General features: G+C 35.4%; 1 protein-coding gene across 1 annotated transcript in view; it reads left to right on the top strand.

The window, feature by feature from the left end:
* The first annotated feature begins 1,981 nt into the window (after window positions 1-1,981).
* The window catches only part of SNTG2 (syntrophin gamma 2), a 126,508-nt gene continuing 105,254 nt past the window's right edge, over window positions 1,982-23,235 (top strand). The window contains exons 1-3 of the mRNA XM_054279336.1: window positions 1,982-2,164; window positions 15,644-15,700; window positions 15,788-15,845. Coding sequence (XP_054135311.1) covers window positions 1,982-2,164; window positions 15,644-15,700; window positions 15,788-15,845 — 298 coding nt within the window. The remainder of the gene's footprint in view (window positions 2,165-15,643; window positions 15,701-15,787; window positions 15,846-23,235) is intronic.

Below are 23,235 nucleotides of genomic sequence, written 5' to 3'. Positions count from 1 at the left end.
AAAGACGTTAGAGCAGCCTGCCAGTGTCTAAAGGCACGTTAAAGAAAGCTGGAGAAGGACTCTTTACAAGGGTATGTAGTAATGGGACAGGGCAGAATAACTTTAAAGTGAAAGAGCACAGGTTTAAGCTATATATTAGAAAGAAATTCTTTGCAGTGAGGGTAGTGAGGCACTTGAACAGGTTTCTCAGAGAAGCTGTGGATGTCCCGTTCCTGGAAGTGCTCAAGGCCAGGTTGGATCTTGAGCTTTGAGCAGTCTGGTTTATTGGAAGGTGTTCTTCCAAAGTATAGGAAGTAGATGATTTTAAAGACCCTCCCAGCCCAAGATGTTCTGTGATTTCTGACTGTAAACCTTTCATGACATCCATTACAGGCTGAAGATACCTACATGTGGATGTCTGCTGATGTGACCAATGTTTGTATCTCATTACAAACATGGAAATCTGGTCTTGCCTCCAGCTAGAAAAGGACCTGGTTGTCATAAAAAGCCTGTGTCAGCTTTACATGCTCAGAGCTGTTAGGATATCTCAGTGTCTTGAATGGCAGAAGTGACCTACATGGGGACAATTGCTTTGAGCTCAGGGATAGCCCAACTACATGAACAATTAACCTAAACAACTGTTGTGTATATAATTCAGAATAAATCTAATTTCTGTCTAGCCTGCATTTTCTATTTCTACTGTAAGGGAGGTTATGACACTCAGTTACAGCATAGAGCTACATCAAAGTATAGCCTAAGTGCCTTAAGCTTAACCTGATTCTGTTTTTAAAGATTGAAAGGTTTTATTGGCAATCACCACAGACCTTTCTCCCTCATTTTACAGAAATAGAAATATTATGAAGCTAATTTTTTATGTTTAATGTTATTTTTAAATCCCTTAAGCTTTCATTCAGTACACAGGACATGTTTCTTCTTTAATTCCATTACTCTCTTTTTTATACCATCTACCATTTAAGAAAACATAGATGAACAACTTCATTTTAAATCTTCTTTTAAAAAAAATACTGCAGCTAAAACTTAAATCATGCTTGATTTTTCTTCACTTACATAAAGTGCAGTGCTGTGATGATGCTGTAATATACATTACAAATTAATAAACAACTAGTACTTTTATATATGATCATTCATTTCAGAACAGGTGTTTTTGTCTTCTGAGCAATGAATGTAAAGATTTGAAATTTCATTTGTCTGCATATTTTGACAAATTAGGACAAGCAGTCCTAATACCACAGTTTTTGTTTGGATGAGGAAATATCTGACTGAATGTTAAGGGAATAATGAATGAGTATCTGAATGAATGTTAAGGGAATAAGCCAGAAATTAAAGTTTCTTTTCTACTACTAATGGAGAAAACATTATTTATACCAAATAGTTGACTATCCTATGTAGTTTACTAGTTATTAGTCCGGTGATGATGTAACTTAAGAAATGTATGTTCATCTTATCCTAAACAAAATAAATTCTGCAACAACTGGGTTTAATCACATTTTACATTGTGAAAACATAGTTTTATACTGTAACAGAACTCTGTATCTTAATGGCAACTTTTTTGAAGGGAACAGTTCTTTTTCTGACAGAGTGGAATGAACGTATTCCAGGCAAGAGCAATATTTCACTTCCCCGCTTCTTGCCAAAAATGGAAAATGTGTTCACATACATTTATACATACCTATTTGTTTCTAATATATTTTCATACATCTTTGTATAAATAAAGTCAAACAGGACATAATTACATTATTCTTGTCAACACTTCTTTGTTTAACAATACAATGGAGAAAATTTTATAATTTTTTTACTCTTTGCATATTAATGTCTACTTCAAAGACCACTTATCCTGTATTTTCCTGTACAAAAGAGGCTTTTTATGTCTAATCCATTTGAAGACTGAAAAGTAGACCATTATTTACTTTCTGTAAATAATGCTCATTTGTATGCTTTTTATTTATTGAATGGGATAGAGCTTGTTATTCACCATTATGAAATGTTCATATTCTTAAAATTTTGTGTATGCCTTTCTTTTTTGCAGACTAAAACTGGTATTGCATTGTTGTATGATGAAGTATCTGAAAATGCTTACGACATCCGACTGAAGCTTACAAAAGAGGTATTAACAATTCAAAAACAAGATGTCGTCTGTGTTAGTGGAAGTGATCACAGTGCAAATGTAAGTGCTTCTATATCTCTGTGCTTTTGGGTGCCCACTTTAATGAATTCTGCAGAGGACACCTTTATTGTGTTGGAGTGCAAGAGATTTTATTGGGTAACAAATACAAGTAATTATCAGTTGCTTGGCTCTTCTGTGCATACCTACATTCAGAAGTATAAAAACTGCATTTCTGACCAGTGCTGTACATACTTTATGATGGCATTTATAATCTTAATAGAACCAAAAAACATCTATAAATACCAAGATTAAAGCATTCTTCCACCAAATTTTGCTGGGCCATTAAATTAAGGGAGAAAAGGAAAAAGTGTTTCCCAGTGAAAGCATTTGAAGAGTAAACTGTTACACCAAAGTTTTCTTCATTTGTGTATCAGACAGGATGTCTGTTCAAGGGCATTGAGCTGACTGAGAGAACACTTGATGGGCACTTATTTCACTGTAATTCTCTTTCAGGCACAGATGGAGCTTAATCAGCGCCAGCATGTATGTGGTGCTTTTTTTAACCAAAATTCAGTTATGCTGCATTTTCAAAGCCTGTGGTGCCTCCAAGCTATAGAGGAACCTTCTGTGTGACCATTTGGTAATGTCACTAGATGAACTGGTGATGTTTTGCATAAGCAGTACAGCAAGGGTGTCTAAGTTATCAACATCCTTGTGGTTGGTTTGCTGAGATAAGTATAAGCCTCATTTCCTCATATAAACAGTGTTCTTGAATTTGGAATACATGTACTTAATTTAACTGAGTAAAATTGATTTTATGAGCTTTGTTGGTGTTTCTTAGAGTGCACAATTCATGGCAGCCTCCTCAGAGTGGGCCAAGGGAGAGTATTTCTGTCTGCTTGCTATATTGCATCCTGTAAACTTAAAATCTGGCACTTGGGGACATCAAGTGGGTTTGTGATACTCTGCTAAGAATTAGAAGCAAAAAAGCATATAATGGGTATTTTTGTGTGTGTATGTGACTATGTTACAGAGTCTGCCTCTATAATATGTACATATTTCATTCCTGCTGCAGTAAATATTTATTTAAAGTGTTTAGTATCACACATAAAATAATTTGAAATAACTTTTAGCAATTCAAAACATTAAGTGCCTGTCCATGGAATTCTGAGGAACATGACTTGCTCTTTAAAATGTTTTAAAAGGTTGATGGGTGACAGGCATGTCCACTTGTGGTTGGTTTGCTGAGATAAGTATAAGCCTCATTCATCAGCTTTGCATATACTTTCTGCTTCACTGAGAAGCATGAAAAAACACAGTTGTTTGGGTTTTTTTTTACCAGACATTGCTGGTAATGCTGATAAGTTGTATGCAAACTAGTTGCAAGAGTCATAGTAAAACATAATGAGACTTCAGCATATAGTATTTGTGCATATAATTATACATGATTGTTATGGACTCAATGGTGTTTAAATGCCTTGTGTATGCATCTCATAGAAGAAGAATCACAGTTTTATCCTACATGCATTATTATGTATGTTATTTCTTGGTTGAATTAACATAAGCTAGGTGCATCTGGGAAAATACTGTATCAAATCTGTGTATGTATTGATCAACACCCAAAATACAGCAAGTCACCCTCACCCAACATTCTCAATGTCCAATGTAAAGCAGTACAAAAACCTGCCCTGAGCAACACAAGTCTGCCTCTTCCTTTTAGTATCAAGATTTGAGTTGATTTTGATGCCTTTTACCTCCTACATTTTATGGGTACCCTAAACAGTATTTCCTGATGAAAGACAGGGCAGGGAAGCAAGCTTTGAATTGAATTTTGAAATAAATTCTGGAAAGTTATAGACCTTGCAGAGGAGGCATGGCTGGGATATGCAGCCACTGCATATAAAATGAGTCCAAGTTTCTTTGTTGTTTTTCATTGCCAGTAGTGATCACAGTAATGGGTAGAGCCTAGAAAGAAGTGATTTCTAGGACTGTGGCAAGAAGAGACAGTTTTTCTTGGTTGTAGATGTAGTGTTAATGTGTAAAAGTAAGTGAATTTCAAGTATAATTCAGACAGTAATTTAGGTTAGGATTGCACAGTATTAACGTGGCTCTAGGTATGACACCCATTCAGAAGAGATTTTTCCTACCTCACATTATTGCGAAATAAGAGTGGGCAGTTCTGCCAAGCTGCCCTTTCCTGGAAAACATTGTTAACATTATCCTTATTTTCCCTAAGTTGTCTCACTGGAGACTCTGAAAACTAAAATTTTAGGGTAGGGTCTGATCTATTTTCCTGTGTCCCTTACAAGATATCCTCAAGATCCCTTTTCTAAAGTGTTATCTGCAGTCCTCACAGGATTCTGTTGTCAAACTCTGATGAGACAAATGAATTAAACTGTCTTCATGGCCATATTCACTTTTTCTGCATTATATTTTGAACAAAATAAAAGCTTCTGGACAGCTGTCATTTAATATGAACACAATTTGAGTGTAACATGAAGATAAACATTTTTTTATCTTGTATAAATTTCTAGTACATAGGAGCTGAAGAGCAGAATTTGAAATCAGGCTGAAATAGCTGGTAGTTGTCTAGTGCTGAGTTTGGTAAGTTTTACAATTACATTTACATGACAGAAATTCCAGAGGTAAATGGTTTATATTTCAAGTGGTTAAAGAGAATAGTTTTCATCTCTGTTCTGTATAATTCAAAATATTAATAGAAAATTGTAACCTGAAAGTCAATGCTATAGCAGTCATAAATGATCACATTGTCTTACTGATTTATTCTCCTTTCTCTGTACTTTTTCATTCTCAGGTACTCCTAGTTAATCTTTATTTTACACATGGCCATTCATCAAATTAGTTCATTTTAAACAAAAATAGAAATAGCTTTGGCCTTCTTTTTGTATTCACCTCAAATGCATGGGAGGAGAAAAAAACTGCATGTAGAATGACTTTTCCTCTTAGGTGGGATATTTGAATGGAAAATTGTTGAAAAATTCTGTTTCTACTTGTGGTAATACTCTTTCTTCAGCCTCTTACATGGGTCAGCATTTGTGGAATGCATTTGCTTCCAGCCTCCCTTTTACTGACAGGTTAATCCTGAGGAACAATGAGGACAGGATTTTCAGCTGTGCATATTTAGCTCTGCTGGTCCAGTGTAGTTCTGAATGCTGCACTGAGGACTGGCAAAGACATCAGTGATCACTAAAGCTACTGTGATGAGTGGGACTTTCAGCAATAGAGATTCTACCCAAGCATAAAAGACTCTTAGTATAAAATCCGTTTTACTACCATCATCTAGGTCTGTTCCTGTTTCATATTTTGTCATTTGCCATTCATTTAAGAGATACATTTAAGCATTGAGAAAGCTTCACCTTTGATGAGAAATTTTTTATCTGGCTCACTGTAATTTAATGATAGTTCAGCCCATTTCACTTCCTGCAATCTTGGACTTGATGAGAGAGTAATGAGAGAAAAGCATAGTTTTGAAATTCAAGGTGTATATAGACAAAATAATGTAAAATCAGCTGCTTTCTTTTTGGTATTAAATTTTTTCACGGTAGACAAGCTGCTTTTAAGTATTTCTAAATATCCTTCTGGATTTGGAGCTAATTAGGGAAGTAATATTTTACAATTTTTTTAATACAATATTACACTAATGAAAATAATTGTCTATATAACTATTTATAAATATTTATATAATTTAAATTTGTATACTAAACATGCAATCGTTCCATCAAGATGCATTTCAGATTTTCAAACTTGGCAAATTCTAGTGTTCTAAGCAAGTCTTCTTGACTTGGTGTAACGTTTGGAGTGTTCAGATTTCAAGGATAAAGGGTGTATGTAAGTGTATGGGTGCATCAGAATCACAGTGGTGGAGTTGCCCTCTGTGTGAGGCAACACTTGGAATGCATCAGGCTCTGTCTTGGGGTGGGTGATGAGCAAATTGAGAGCCTCTGAGTTAGGGTAAAAGGGCAGAGTGGCAAGAGTGACGCTGTTGAAGGTGTTTGCTACAGGCCCCTGCTGAGGGGAGGGAGTGGGCCCGGCCTTGTACAGGCAGCTCGGAGCAGCCCCACAGGCTCTGGTTCTCTGGGGGGCTTCAACCACCCTGACATGGCTGGAGAAGCAGCACCATGAAGCACGAACAGGATGGGAGGAACCTGGAAAGCACTGATGGTATCTCCCTGGCACGGGTAGTGGAGGCTCCCACAAGGAATGGTGTGCTCCTCAACCTTACACTAAAAAACAGGGAGATCCTTGTTGGAGATGTGAAGGTTGGGGGCAGCTTTGGCAGCAGCAACGATGAGATTGTGAAGTTCAGTATAGAACAAGGAGAAGCAGGGCAGCAAGTAAATTGTAACCTTCAGCCTCTTCAGGGATAAAGAACTACCTTTAGCCTCTTCAGGGGATCTTCTTTCCCATAGGAAAAGGCCTTTCAGGGAGGAAAGTTCCAAGAGAGTTGGTTAGTATTGAAGGATCGCTTTCTCCAGACTCAAGAACAAACCATCCCAGTGAACAAGGAATTGAGCAAAGGGGTCAAGAGACCTGCATGGATAAAAAGGAACTCCTGTCATTACTTGTGTAAGCAGGAAATGCAGAGGAGATGGAAGCAGTCAGACCACTTGGAATTAATGTAGAGAGGTTGTCAGAGTAAGTTCAAATGAAATGAAGGCCAGGTTACTCCTGGAATTAAATCTCACGAAAGATGTCAAGGACAACGAGAAAGGCTTTTTCAAATTCATCAGTAACAAAAGGAAAACTAAGGATAATGTGGGCCCATTACTATGTGGAGAGGGGTTCTCATAACAAAGGATACAGAGAAGGCAGAATTACTGAATGCCATCTTTGCACTGGTCTTCACTGGTAAGATGAGACCTCTGGAATCACTGACCCAAGAAACCAGGAAAAAAGACTGTTGGAAGGCAAACTTTCCCTTGGTCAAGGAGAATTGGGTTAGAGAACACCTCGGTAAACCTGACCATCCACAAATCCAAGGGCCTGGATGGGATGCACCCACAAATGCTGAGAGGGATGCTGGATACCACAGCAAGGCTGCTCATGATCATCCCTGAAAAGGTGTGGCAATCAAGAGAGGTGCCTGAGGACTGGAAAAAAGCAAATGCCACCCCAGTCTTTAAAAAGGGAAAGGAGGAGGATCCACACAACTACCAGCTAGTCAATCCTTAATCCCTGGAAAGATGATTGAATGCCTCATTTTGGAGGCCATCTCTATCTACATGGACGACAAGCAAGTCACCAGGAATAGTCAGCATGGATTCAGTAAAAGTAAATCATGATTGACCAATCTGATTGCCCTCTATGATGAAACAGCTGCCTGGATGGATAGCAGCTGAACCTCAGCTTCAGTAAGGCTTTTGTCTCTGTCTCTCGCCGAATCCCCCTGGGCCGGTAACCAAACACTGGAAGAGATTGCCCTGAGGGGTATGGAGTCTGCTTCCTTGGAGTTATTCAAGAACTGTCTGGACACAATCTTGTGCCATGTGCTGTGGGATGTCCCTGCTTGAGCAGGGGGATTGGACCACATAACCCACTGTGGTTATTTCCAAACAGACTCATTCTGTGATTCTCTGAATTGGTGAATTCTCATAGAATCCAAAAGAATACAAAAGTATTGACAGAAATGGTGAATTGAAAATAAATAGACAGTTTCCCTACCTGTCAAGTATTTTTAACAGAAGATGTTTTTTCCTCCAGGTTTAAAGTTAAACAATACTCACAGAAATAAATTAAGTGCATGACAGAGAATGATCAATTTTAGTTAAAGGATAAGAAGGAAGGCATTAATTTTTAAACTTTCTACTCCATGAAGCTATTCCTGGACTTGGACTCTTTCTCATTTTATGTGCTAAAATTCATTTCTTACATACAGTACCTCAACCTTAATATTCTTTTTTTTTCTTCCATGTATATTGCTTCATCCTTCTCCTGTTGACAGTCCACTGTTTTATGCTCTCTTTTCATAAGCATTTTATTTCTTTTATTTTGTATTTTGTTTTCTAAGAAAAAGAGCAGAAATCCATCTGGTTTTTTATCAGAATTGGTTCTTCTCACAGAGCTAAATTTTCTCTGAATTGGTCATGGGTCAGGCAAAGACTTTTTGAATGCACGTGGATGGCATTTTGATTGGAAGAGGACTCCTCAGAGGCTTGAGTCTAATAGAATTAGTATAACAAAAACCTTTGTATGCTGGATACTCCATGTTCCAGCTTCACAAGCTGTGTCTTAGTATGATGTAAAGTAAGTGAATAAGGAAGAAAAGCAGCAAGATTACTTGTTTTTTTGATTAAAAAAATAGAAACGGTGTCTGAAAATACTGTTCAGATCCCTGATGAGATTTCTATGGCTTTTCCTTTATACCTCAGATGCTAATAATGACACAGAAGAATGTTACCTTAGGAAACCTCTAGGGAACAAATCTTCAAAAAAAATCTAGGTTTTTTTCTTTTTTAAGCTAAGGAAATTTCTCTCTCAAGAACTGCTAATATTACAGTTTGCCCAGTGCCTGTTCTACCATTGCTGGTGTGGTATTTTAGTCCAAGATTTATTTTTTTAAAAAAAAAAGCGAATAATAAACAATTTCTATCTTTTTTTAATGTCCTGTTTCAAGCATCAAGTAAATGATTAAGAGTCTTCCTTCTGAAACTAAGATCACTTGTATGGAGAAAATGCATTATTTAACTGTTTGTTATTGTTTTCCATGTTCTGGAAAGCTGACCTAGATACTTAGAAGAGAGCTATGAAGTAATTCCTTAGGAACTTTAGTATGACAGATCATATGCTTGTCTTGCTGCCAATCTGAGAACAGTTAGAAATTTGCATCACAAAATAAATATGAGTATTTTTCAGCTTGACAAAAAAACTTTATTATTAAAGATAGAAAGAATAAGTAGCTTTAAAAAAGACTGCTAAATAGAACAAAAAAATACAAAGGACACTTTGAATACCCCTGAAAAACAATCTCATCCTGAAATGTGGAAAGAGTCCAGCTAAGGGTGAGTACTCATACCAACAAGATAAAAGAAAGGCATAATAACATTGATAAGCCACACATACACATAAATATGTGTCACTTATATGAATTTTCAATAAATCTATTATACTTGAAGCTATGACAGTATCAGGACTGGTAAATTGTAGCTTATACACATTGTGAGAGATCTTGTAGCAGTGTAAAACTTTCAACAGTTAGGGGCAAACTGTCTGACTGTGATGGAGGCATGAGGCTTTCCACCATCAGTACTTGGGATATTGATGGGTTCAACCTCTGTTGTTCATCTTCACTATGGCCAGCCTGTGAAATGCTGTGCAAAGTTGAATGCAGATTGGCATTACTCAAAGAAAAGCTGTATTCTGGCAGGATTTAGTTATAATTCATTTTTATGGGATGCCTTTTAAATTGAAAATAATCAGCTAATTTTCAATGGCTAAAGTATTATCATACACAGGGCCTTATATGTGTTATTAGTAACTCTGGAAATCCATATTTTTAGATGATCTCCATTGAAGTAATTTGTATCTGAGAAGAGTCTGGGATCTTTTCACATCACTTGGCAGAAAAAAGCTCTTGTCCCAAACTGAATGTTTGACAACTCAGTGGAGGAGCCCCTGAGGATTATTCTGAAGTCATACTGAGACTGTTTTTCATTCAGGCACAATTATATGATTCCTTCCCTCAGAGGAATAAAACACCATGGGCTTTGTCAGTCATCCTAACTAGAATAAATCATGTAATAATTTATTTTGAAAGGGATCTCTTGAGGTTGTCTAATTCAACCCGCTGCTGAAAGTGGTGATAACTTCCAAGTTGCATTGTCCATTCATGTTTAGAATATCTCAAAGGATGGAGATGCTGCCAGCTCTCTGGGCAGCTCTTGATGCTTAACTGTGTGAAGTTCTTTCCTATTGTTATGCTCAGCTGGAATTTCTTTTCTTGCAAGTTGTGACTTGTGTCTGATGCTTTTTCTTTGTACACCTGTGAGAAAAATTGTTTGGGGATTTTGTTTTGTTTTTGGATTTTGTTGTATAATCCTCCCTTAGTTCGGCTAGGTTTGTAGTAAAATGAGTGACTTCATTTTCATCCAAAATCCACAGAAATTTGCCAATAAAAACACTTTCCCCTTAAAAAGACCCCAAAATAACCCACAGAAAAACCCCACACAAACAAAAACCAACCAACTTTTACCTACAGTAATAAGATAACATTTGCAGTAAGATAACAATGTAAACTGATAAAAATGTTATTATATTTAATCTGCAGATGTCCCAGGTCTGTTTTAGTGCATGAAAAGATCTGCTTTGACTTTATACAAAACGGAACATCAACTGACATGCCTTAGTTAATTTTTAGTGCATTCTTCCTGTCCTTTTAGGAGAAGGTGAGAACCTCTGCAGTGCAAGAAGTAAAGCTTCAAACTCTTACATTTAAAATAATATTTTGATTTTTGTCTACCTGTGATAGAGAGGAGGGGGAGTGACTCCTGCCACAATCAGCCAGTAGGTGCACGGCAACCTGCAGCCAGCCACTGGGTAGGTGGAATTTTGCTGTCAATAAGTGAGGGTTGTATGAGCAGAAGTGGAAATATCTATTTGAAAAAATGCTAAATACACGCTGAACCGTTTGCTCAGGAAGCTCAGGGTTTGGAGAGGTGGAGGTTGTGAGCTGAGAAAGCTCTCATCATGGGAACTCCCCATCTTGAGGAGAAAATTTCCTGAAGTATTTCAACATATCCTTGCTCACCACATCCTCTTTTCATCTTTTTGGATGTTTAACAACCAACAGGATGTCTGCCTTTTACTGCCTTTAAATGATACATTTTACTGGTTCTCTCATTCTTACAACATCTGTTTCTTCAGTCATTTCCTAACGCGTAAATTCCTCATGGTCGTTGTCTAGAGTTGCTAAGAAAAGGGACATGTGGCTGATATTTTAAGTTGTAACAAGAAAGTTAACTTTATCCCAAGTGAAACCAGGACAAACTATCTTCTTACCCCTTCAGGTATCAGACTGTTTCTTCCCTTGTATCCATGCAGGACAGGTCGCAGGTTTCTGTGTTAAGTCTTATTATTGGACTTGTTTTGCTTTTTCCTTTCCCCTGTATGTTTCCCAAGGGCCTGGGTGGCAAACTGCATTTTTTTTCTATTGCAAACCTGCCATGACGTATCTGTAGTTAATCTGACATCTTACTTTCAACAAGTAAGGAGAACTTCTGAGACTACTTCTTTCAATAAATACCAGATGCAAATTTAGAAGTTGGAATAAATTTACTTTTTAAAAAAATTCTGTAGACAATGCGACAATGATTTCTTTCTCTTTGTTCACTTTTTCCTATCTTCTTCTTTGTCCACTTTTTATGTTTAAGGAATAGTCTCCTATCTATTTACGTAATAGTCTGTTGAGGTTTGAGTATGGGGCCATGTTTAGTCAAGACTATTTATCAAACACATATCTGTGTTCATTTTCTGGGTTAAGAAGAGGTGACTAGTCTCCTTGAGAGAAAACCAGTGATTTTTGTCTTAATTGGTGATTTTGATGATGTGTCATGGTACTGAGCCTGTTGGTGCCCTTACATTCCATGGGATTTGTTGGTGTGGCCATTGTTATGAACATTCCTGTTGATAATAATTGTTTGACCCATTTTTGCCAATATCTGTCTCATGTAGTATAATGCACACAGCACCCCTTTATAACTGCAGAGCCTAGCCCAACTACTCTTAGCCCAGGGGCACAGACTCAGGCTAACAAGTGGAGTTGGTACCAGGAATTTAACCTTTTAATGTCATTGGTCAGCGAAGGCGTGGGCTATGTCAAGTGCCCCAACCTTTTCTGCTGTGTACTTCAGTTTGATGCTTGGAAATAGTATTTGTATTCATTAATATTTTCATGCAGACTGGAACAGAAAAGTAAAATATTGTACAGACAGAGTCTCTTTTCAAAAATGTCTCTTTATATCAATGATTTTGGAGTCCTTCAAGCAGATTCTTCTTCTGAAATCCCCATAGTACATTATTCATGTAGGTAGGTAGGTGGGTAGGTAGGTAGGTAGGTAGGAGGGAGATAGATAGATAGATAGATAGATAGATAGATAGATATGATACTTTTTTCTGATGAGAGGTCTTTTGCTACAAGTACCAGTCCTGGGTGTTAACAACCTGGTACTAATGACATATTAGGTAGGCATTGGCCTATAGGTGGATATAAAATCTTCCTAAAACACGGTAACAGAAATAAGCACTGCAATTGCCTTCTCATGTTGCCCATTAAGCTTCAGTAATACGACTTCACATGAGCAAATAACAAGACATAAACGACCTTCCCAGAGATAAAATTTCTCTCATGATTGTTTTTTAACAGAATCTAGTAAGTCTTCTGTGTAGAGCTACCTCATACCTAAAATGGATATTTGACCATATGGTTGTCCCTATATTTGTAAATATCTTTCAGTTTGCAGCTTATAAAAGTATAGCAATTTTTTCAGCTGCATTATTCATGTTAGGTGTTATAAGCAGCACTGCACCTGTTACCAAGTTGTCTCTTCTTTCTACAGTGGTTGAAATAGTGTTCCTTTGAATGGTGTCTGCATCTTACACAGATAAAATTTTCTGTTGTATCTGCCTTTCAATATATTCCCTGTCTGACATCATTCTTGGAGTTCCTGAAATTTTCTGCTTCACCAGTTCACAGCTTGCAACAATAAAAGGTCTCAAAAATATAGGAATATTTCATACTGGTATCCTGCCAAATACAGCTTTATTTCTTACATTGTATATATTCAAATGCATCCTGAAGTTTTATGTGGGGTACTGCTTTGCCCTGTAATCTCCTAGAAACAGGATACAAAACAGACTTTTGTGCCATGGGGGGTACATGATTGCTTCTGCTTGGTAGCACACCTGTAAAGTGAGATTGTTGCAGTGTACACATTGGGTGCTTTGGAGCCCACAAGAATAAAAAAGTTTCAAGAAACTGTAGATACTATTGAACAAAATAAAATGCTATTTAAAAAGCAAAAAGGTTAATGTAAAAAATGTTAATTTCAGCTTTGTTGTTTTGATTTATAATTAGTAAGACTGTCTAAAGAGTTTTCCTTGCCTATAATGAAATAAAATTACACAGTCAACTATAGCATTGTTTTTGTTATTTTTTTAACACTGATACAAATTTCTGTCTCACTTCACTCTAAAACCATAAATAAATTCATCTGGAAAGAAAAATTATATCTAGCCTGCAGGCAACCAAAAAGTGAAATAAGATGTTTGTTTGTTTGACTGAGACATACACATTGGGTTTTCAGCTGCATATGTGCATGACATTAATGTCACAAAAAGATAGGTTTGTTTATTTCCCCACAGATATTGCGGTTCAGTTTCGGCAAGACGTTTTGGAGTAGAGTTTTCTTTCATAGTTACTTGCAAAGCTACTGTGGGTTTCAGTCCAAATTTCATAGTCATGAAATTTTATCCTCGCATAACAAATTCAGGACTGATTCAGACCTAAAGTCTACTGAACCAACGTTCCTTTTTCTGACAGCAGCTATGAATGTTTCCTTAGAAAAGCCAAACAGGGCAAGAAAGTTGTTTTTCTAGTCATAGCAAATTATGATCATAGAATTGAAATGAATTTATGTAAATTATCTTGATCATGATACTTAATCATGCTCAGCTTTTAGCATTTTACTTTGCAATTTGAATATCTTGAAAAGAAGAAAGTTTTTGCAGTTTTTAAACATAGCCTTTGCTAAGCTGTTATGTAGGAATCATTTAGGTATGAGTTTATTATCTTCTTTTAATGGAATATTTGAATAACTGTAATAGGCAATACTATGAACTATTTAAATAGAAATATCAGGATTATACAATGTTATGCATTGGTATATTGCTTTATTGGACTGCCTATCAATCATGTAAAAATGCATGTTAGCTCTATTTGAAAGTATAAGATGCCAATAAGTAGTTCCCTACTTGTCTTTTTAATAAAACTTCTAAAGTTATTCACATTGCAGCTTTCTGTTTCTTGTATGATCATGCTAAAGCAAACAAAAATGTGAAAATATTTATTCCATCGTCTCCTCCTTGTGATGGGATATATTAGGATAATATATTTTCAAGGTGTGAGTATAGGTGGAGTAAAAGAAGAATTAAGTAAGCAGACAGGCATTGGTTCCTGGAAAGCATCTCTTGGGAGTGAGTCCCTGAATTCAAAGTTAGAGATGTATTCTGATTCGGGTTGGATCTGAACTTTGTCAGCGAGTGTGATAATTTTGATCAAAAGTTATGATGCAGTTCCAAATAAAGAAAAAACCTATGAAAAAATTTGCATTAGCATAGATTTCAAAGAAACTGCATTACATCAGCTGAAATTTAATCATATAAATCTTTTGACATGTCAGGTGCCATGTTCATAATGCAGCAGTTTTCAATTTTTAGCATAGACTAGTGAAGTACAATATTCATTGGAACAGAAGCAATTTTGAAAATGTATGAAAAAATTCCTATTTTTTTTTACCATATGGATTTTTTTAATCCACCTAAAATGAAACTGAAATTCCAGATATATTTTGTTTCATTTTCCCCTGAATCAATATGAACATATGTCTAGCATGATGAGTGTTACAAAAAAAAAAGAGAGCTATATGTATTAAAATAGCTTGTTATCATAAGATTCTGGTCTTCGTTACTAAAATAAAAATGTATATTTATCTGAATTTGTGAAATTGTAAAACACACAGAGAGAAAGTATACATATATAGGAGTAATTTTAATACTATTTCTAATGTACAGAGAAAGAAAAAATATTTTATCCTATATGTTCTGGAATTACTGTAAAGATGGGATTCTATCCACTACTGTTCAGCATGTTCCAAAAAAAGTTCCCATCAACTGTATAATTATTGTCAACAGATGAAGTGCTATTATTATGTTGTCAGGCACCATGAGTTACACATTATTGAAACATCAAATTCAGCATACTGTTAAACATATGATAGGTTTCTCTAGAAAAATATTGATAAAGGTTTTTCTTCCTTACACACTTAAAACTGAAATGAAAAAATTAAAGATTTGAAGTAGACTATCACTAAAAGTTTTTCAGCATATGCTACAAAAAAATATAGAGATCTGAAGATTTAGAATAGAAAGTACCGGTATTTTTGTTGAAAAATTAGAACAAGCGTGCATACACAATAGTTATGAAAATATACATATCTGAGTTCTTCATATAGTTTTCTCTTGCCAAAGGAAAAGTATGTACAAATTTCTGTTCAGGAAGAATATCACTTCAGAGATAGAAAAGCATACTAAAGTCTGAATACACAACTCACAGGTTCTGCTCTCTGTGATGAAGAATTAATTAAGTTCCTGTAAATCAATATTGAATGATACTTCAGAACTGATAATTCAGATTCTAGACTATTTCTAGGAATTTTTTTTAAGTAAATGAAAGCCTAGGAAAGTCTTTTATGCTCATTCAGATATTGTATTTTCACCTAAATTTATTTTTTCTACAATTTTTTAAAGCACAGAACTGTTACACTTCATCGACAACCAGTTGGTGGCTTGGGCTTAAGCATAAAGGTATGGGTAACATCTCTTTTCTTCTTTTAAATTTCAGTTTGACCACTTCAGTCTTGAGATCTCATGGTTAATATCTCTCTCTTACAGGGGGGTGCTGAGCACAAAGTGCCTGTCGTCATATCAAAAATATTTAAAAACCAAGCAGGTAACTTATGCTATTTATTTATATAGTACCGTAGATACTAATAGTTCCAGGAATCTGTTTTTATTTCAGTAAGACAGTTATGTTATAAAGAAAATATTTAAAGTGACTTGCAAAAACATAAGTATGACAGAGGAAATATATTGATGTACTTAACTTATATAATGCAAAGGATAGAAAAAGTACAAACCAATTTTTTTTTTCCCCACACAGCAATTCACAACCATATGGTATGACTAAATTCTGTGATTCTGTGACTAACTGTGCCTAGGTGCCCCTAGAGAGTAATTTGTTATGTTTATTATAGTGAAGATAACACAACACCTTAACCAGTCGATCTTGGTTAAGTATTCCATTGACATTTATCTAGCAAAAGGAACCTTTGGGAGACCTTTTCAGACGTGAAACTGAACTTGGCAACTTGGAGAACTGGTCTGGAAAACAAAGGGGCTCTTTAGTGAGGAAAAGTTGCACATGGGTGGGCAGTGCCTTTCTGAGGGTCTTAGATGACCAAAAGCAAAGTTGTGTTCTGTTCTCTGATGGGTGTGGATACGGGGATAAGCTTGTTCTTTTGTTTTCTGAGGCATTCTTTTACATATTTTAAAATTTGTTGTCTTCCAAAGCTTCGATGTGTTTCCTCTCTTCCCTAGTATAAATCTACCCATTTCATGTAACCTTTCCTTCAAAAGAAGACAAAGATTGTGATCCTCAGTGCATGTCCTGCTCCTTAAAGGTCTCAAAGTCACTGACATGATCTTTTTCACTCATCAGGCTCTTTTCCTGCTTTGCTGTAATGGAGGTTAAGCACATTTGATTGACACCATGTTTAGACTCACGCTTTACTAGGTCACATACTTGCTGATTTTTCTCCTCTGCATCTTCTTCAGGGGATCCTTTTTTACTTGAAATGAATACCTGATTTCATCTGATACCTAATGAATATTGAATGGATTGTCTATTCCTGTATCCTATTGGAAACACTGCTTCAAGTTTCCTGTGTACAGTACTTACATTTCTTTCTATAATACTGTTTCTGCAGTGAGGAAGAGAAGGTGTTTTTATATCAACTGTATTACTGTATATGGAATAGTGATACACTCCTTAAATACACATAACAATAACAAGAAAATGTGCATTAAAATAATAACAATAAATTAATGTAAGCATTCAGATCGAAGGGAAGTAATTCAGGAAATCAATTGCCAACAAGGAAAGCTATGTCCTGCTCTCTTAGGGCATAGTACTCTCAACCAAGGTTAGTAGTGAGTTTGTATATAGAATACTTACATTCGAAGTTTTGTACATTGTGTGTCATTATTCTTTATCTGTATTTATTTGTAGAGAAACAAATGCAGCAACAATTTTATGGGGTCAGCTTTTTACTTCAAATTTGAAAATCACTCCTCAGAATGTACTTGTTTTAAGATCTTATAATCTTTTGTCTGAGGAAACTCCAAAATCAGTAGTGATTATAACCAGGGGCACTGCTGTATCACACTAAGCCCACATGAAATGTTCCTGGCTGGATCAGTGAATGGAATGAAGACATTGACACACCTGGCAAGGTATGAAGGAAGTAGACAGGCAAGTTCCAGTTAGCTCCTGCATCCCTTCTAGCCTGAGTGAGTCTGTGATTCAGGTACTGCTGCAGGTGCTAAAGATCAGAGATCTGAGATAGAAATGCTTTTTGTGGCACGTGGCTTATAGTACTCCCATTCCGGTACCTGAATTTCTGTGCAAGAGAAAATAGAGTGGAGTTTTTGTTTGCTTGTTTCTTCCAGAAAACAAATATTTCTAAAATGTGTCAAAAGATTTTCAGAAGAATTTTGGAAGTGCTCAGCCTTCTTATACTGCAAATCTTTTTTTTATATATATATATGATCTCACAAATCTCAGAGAGGTGCTGTTATTCAGTACAGGAGGAAGATAATAACAGGGACTATTAACAGTGTTACTCTTCTAGTATTATACATAACTGGAAATTAAGTAAGAGAACATGTCTAAATTTATCTCACAGGTGACAATGAGGCAATATTTCTGGTTTTAGATTCTAGTGATTTAATGTAAGAGAAAACAATCTGCAAGGGATTAAGGGAAAATAAGATGTGTTCTATAAACATGTGCATTCTCTCTCCATTTATATAATATATATGTTGATACAGACATGCATACCAAAATACAAATGTATTTACATAGAAAAGAATATCTCTAAGAAGTTTAATATAATGAGACCATAATGTGCTATATAATGTTAATGTAATGAGAATATAATGTGTTAATATAATGTGTTATCCATGACAGAGAGATGAGACCGGTGCAGATTTATCTAAAACTAAGCTTTGGACTGAAAATCTGTATATTCATAATGTAGATAATCACTAATGGACTTTCATTTCATAAGGTGCTAATAACAGTGAAACCGATTGGCCAGCTTTAAGAGTGGCCTTTAGTTAAGCAGTGAGATTCGTTGCTGCTTCAAGAAAATAAACTGAATTTTAAAAAATAAAAAAAGGCTTTATTGTGCAGTAACATTAGAAAATCAATAATTTACCTGATAAAAAAAGCAATTTCTTATCAGGCATTTTACTCTTTTCTGTACTTGAGTAAAATACCCGAATGTACGTGAGTAAAATTCTCCTTAATAACTAAAAAGCTGAATTTCCTAAAATGGTTGATAGTTTTTGATAGTTTTCATGAAATATAATGCCTTTTATATGGCAACACTATAAAATAATGTTTGCAACCTTACTTTGTATGGATATAGTACTATTTTTAGTTCCAAAGGTAGAAGCATAATAAAAAACCCCTATTGTTTTCTCTTTTAAATCTCTGTAACCTTTGTGCTACCTGTATAAAGTAATTAGTTGTCTATTTTTATACTGTTTAATTTTTTCAAACATTGGATAAGTGATTTTGTTGGCACTGACCTAAGCATCAGCTGACAGCATTTCTGCTTCAGTTTTTGATATAGGATGAACATTTCAATCAGATTTCTTTCTGTAATTTCACAGAAGCACATCCATAGCAGCTGTGCTTATAAATATTATTCTTATAGTTTTGACCTCTCAGCTGTGATCCTGTGTTTATAAATTTCAAATTAAGTTATTCTAGATATCTCTTCTTATCTGAACAAGTTCACTGAAGCATACACAGAAACTCAGTTCAAGAGCATAAGTTTACATTTTTGAAATACAATATTTGGTCACTTAGTGCTGGAGACTGATGTATTGCAAATCACAGTAAAAAACACACTGAGTTTTTCCTGACCACGTCCTTCTCAACAGTATTGGAGCAAGTTTTGCTAATTCAAATGACTCATCACCAAGTCTGGCCTTTTAAATATTTTCTGTTCATTCTGCCTTTCACTCTAGCAAAGATTAATTTTTTTTTTTTCCTACCTCCAAAACTTTTGCTAAAGTTAATTGCAGAGGGAAGAAATTTTTGTGTCAGAATGAGAAAAAGTAAATGCAAACTTTAAAATATAATGTAGAGTTATAAACTCAAGAGTAAAATGCTATAATTAGCCACAGAGTAATTTTTATCCCATAGGAAATAATTTCACTTCCAAAATCGGGTGTTTTTCCTACCCATTTATTAAATCATCAGTTGACTCAGGGTATTAACAACATTGCTGATAATCTCCCAGATTATTGAAAGAATTATTGATGTTGAAACTTCCAAGTAATGTTTATATAAGCCTGATTCAGGCTGGTTTGGGTTTTGGATTTTTTTTAATGTAATTTAATACAATAATGGTTTTGGTTTTTTCCTTTTGAAACTGGCTTAAGATGGAGTACATGGTACTTGTTGTACATTGATTGGTGATTTGCTATTAGTTTCTAGGTGTGTTATATTTTTATATATGTGCTAAAATCATATTAACAATCTATTTAAGGCAAATAGTGCTGTGAACTTCCAGTCAAATAAATGTAGAGTCCTATTCTTAGAGCTATGTAATGTAATGTCCAGGACTTGGAAAGGAATCCTATCTGTCAGGTTTTCTTGTTGTACAGTGAATCGATCAGATCAACTAAAAAATACTTCAGGGAATCTTCCACATGCTGTATGTGGATAAAGTGTACAAGACTTCATGTGTTTACATCTTGCAATGTGTATTCCCATTTTTAATTACTGAAGATTCTTTATGAGTTTGTGGAATCTAGATGGCGGAGGTTGTAAAAATGAATGGATTTTGAAATCTAAGTTCATCCTATGTATAAATGATTTACCACTTATAATATTGGAAATTCTGGTTGTTTAAACATCAAACAATAAAGTACTGTTTTGTTGCAGAGTTACCCAGTTGACAATCACATTTTCATCTGGTGCAACTTTTCATTTTGTGAGACCTCTTGCAATAATTTGACTACTGCTGCGAGTTCTGCTCATACCTCGTGTAATATGTGAAGTCAGACAAGCAGCAGTGATGAAGCAGAGCAGTGGGTTCAGCTCATGAGGCATGATGAAAATATGTAAATAAAATTTAATAAAGTGCAATGGAATAGGATTAGTTTTCATTGTACCAGTTTCAAAAAAATCTCCCTTAAGAGCCAAAATTAATTAAAATCTTATTTTGAATGCATTTTCCCACCTTCTGTAGCAAAAGTTGACTCATAACTCATGTTCTGCTGTGTTGAAAAATCTTCTGTTTTATGCTAAGTCCATTTCTAACTGATGCTGTCCAGGACTGGAATGAACACCAGACATTCAGCAACTGAAACATCCTTGGCTTAAAACTGTGAGCTCTGCAAACACAGACTGTGTTCAAATATCACATCCTGGTTCCTGCATTCAGGACTGCCTGGAGGACATGGCATCAGTTTGATGAGGGCTTCTAACAGTTTCCCATGCCAAAGATGTTTTGGTGTGAAATTATCTGTGATACCTCCTCCATGGGTATATTTCTGGTTTTGGTGTTGACTCATCACCAAAGGGTACAAGCACGGTAACCCAGCCCAGTCTGAACAAGCTGGTGGGCATGTTGTGAGACTGCACTGAGCTGCACAGCATGGTTCTATCCACACCTGATGCTCTTCATCCCTGCAGCTGTATTCACCTTAGCTTCATCAGCTCTGGAGATTCATTCCATTGAGCCAGCCAGCTCAATATTAAGGATGAGTTAAGGGCATACAGAGGTATTTAGGTTTATAAGGAAGCCAGCATGAATCAAAAATTTGTTACACCCTGTGCTAATGAAGGTGAAGACTGAATACAAGGCCATCTTTGAGCATATAGCCTCATTAGAACATAAAGCCTCATTAGAATATCAGACAGCTGAAGCTGGGTGGTGTTTAATTTTTGGATACTATTTCCTAATATGACTTTAAAATTTCTTCAGGTTTTTGTTTTAGCATTAATCTTATTTTCTATCAATCTTTTATCATCTTTGACAGTATTATTTTTCTTTATTATTAGAAAGGTAATGATATATGAAGTTAGCATACTCATTGTTGTTTCTCATGGACCTATGCCTCCATCTCTAAACTTGTTTTCAGAAGGCATGGAAGAACATTCTTAACATTTTTGATTTCTTTTTAACTGTTTCCTTCTCAAGACTAGACAGGCCGTGAAAAGCAGTACCTCTTAATAGAAGGAAAATCTTAATGAACGATTGAAGATCAACAAGTAAAAGCAAAGTATTTTGATCTCTGATTCAGGAATTTTTTTTCTATTCAACCTAGGAAGAATGTATTTAGGGTCCAATGTCTGTCAGTAATTGAGTTGATATAGTTGTGTTTTCAATCACAGATTAAAGGTCTTGCTTGCAGCAGGTGTATCTTTACAGTCAGGAGTGTAATTATGTCCAGTTCATGGAAGAGGAGGGGAAAAGTGTATCTGGATATATTGAAGTCGTCTTTTGCATCCTCAATGCTATTTTTTCCAATCTCTTAATTTCATCCAGTTACTTAACTGTTTGGATTTTCTTCATGCATTTAAATACTTATGCATATGTTTAATGTTAAGCTTGTGAATTGAGAAATCCATGAAGTCAGTGCAGCTCACTGTGTGCTTTAAGCAGCATTTTTTGTCATAAGACATAGTACCTTGTATGTTTCTTGTGTGATTCAGGAATTCAACAAAAATGGAGTGAAAACATGTACTATGACTAATCTTGAAAAATATAAAGACATCAGATTATCTAGAGAGTCAAATCTGCATAGAGATGTTAATCGATTAACTAGTTGTAAGTAAGTATTTCCAGAGACTTTTCAGTAAATTTCCCATTTCACTACCTTGGAAATTTTGGAAAATTTGATACAGCCTTTCTTCAATCTTAGTGGATAGGAAAAGTAAGCAAAGCAAAGCCAGAATTACTGGTTCTTTCCCTTCTCACTGAGTGCAAAAGAATTTTAATAGTTCATGGCACTGTTAGAGGCTGGATTTTTTAGCGATTAGAATGATGGATCATTTACATCTGGGAAAATTTTTCAAATCTAATATACACAAAACTAAGATCTTCGATTTTTTAGTGATTATTTTCATACCATTACTTCAGCGTAAGCCCTTTTAGGTTTCCATCCTGCTTTCCTTTGTTCAGTATTACTTTTGAATTTAATCAAGGTACAGCATTTAATCAGCATTAAACCTATTTAAAGATACTTAAGATGAAGAGTAAAGGTGATGTAGCACTATTTTTCAAGTAAAACTTCAAGAGGCAAACTGGAATCTGAAAAAGTTGCATTTACTTTTTCAGTGAATAATGTCATATGTTCTGTGGTAGCACAAAGCTCTTTTTGAAGTATTTTGGTTTTAGTGTTGCTTCATTTTACACATAGTGACTGATACTTTTAGAGTAACCTTTCATAAGCACCTTTGCATTTGAGAATGTTGCCAGTGGGAGAAACTTTTATAAAGTGTGGAAGACTTTACTTAATATTTTTGTCATGAAGGGAGAATGTGATTTCATGGAAACATCAATAGATGTCTTCAGGTTTAAAATATGCCTTATAGAAACAGGACTGAGTTTTTGTGTCCAAATAGTTTTTCCAGTCACTTTATTTCTAATATATTTCTAAACTATATTGTAAATTCTGCATTGTAGTGACACACCCTCTACAATTTCATGTATGATAAACGCATTTTTGAGTAACCATCATTGATTTTAAATTATAGACCATTGCCTAAACCCAAAGACTTTCATCATAGACATGTCAGCAAGCAGCAGGAGTCACGCTTATTGGTTTAGTATGCAGCATAATCCACTTCTAGAAAAAATTCTCTGGTTGTCCCAAAGGCTATACTTGTTTCAGTTCACAGAGTGTTTGGCATTGACCATATAATTCTCCTTCTCTCATTTGCTTATGTGGACAGCCTTGATTGTTTTTCAAGATTATGCGAGCAGGATATAATTGCTTTGTGCTCCTAAACTATAAAATTTATTGGCTAACACACA

This window comes from Melozone crissalis, unplaced genomic scaffold, assembly GCF_028551555.1.
Source record: "Melozone crissalis strain CALT ecotype California unplaced genomic scaffold, PUWL_Pcris_2 ptg000027l_1, whole genome shotgun sequence".
In the NCBI taxonomy this organism is placed as follows: Eukaryota; Metazoa; Chordata; class Aves; order Passeriformes; family Passerellidae; genus Melozone; species Melozone crissalis.
The sequence above is the reverse complement of the archived record's forward strand: the minus strand, read 5'-3'. Positions and strand labels throughout refer to the sequence as shown.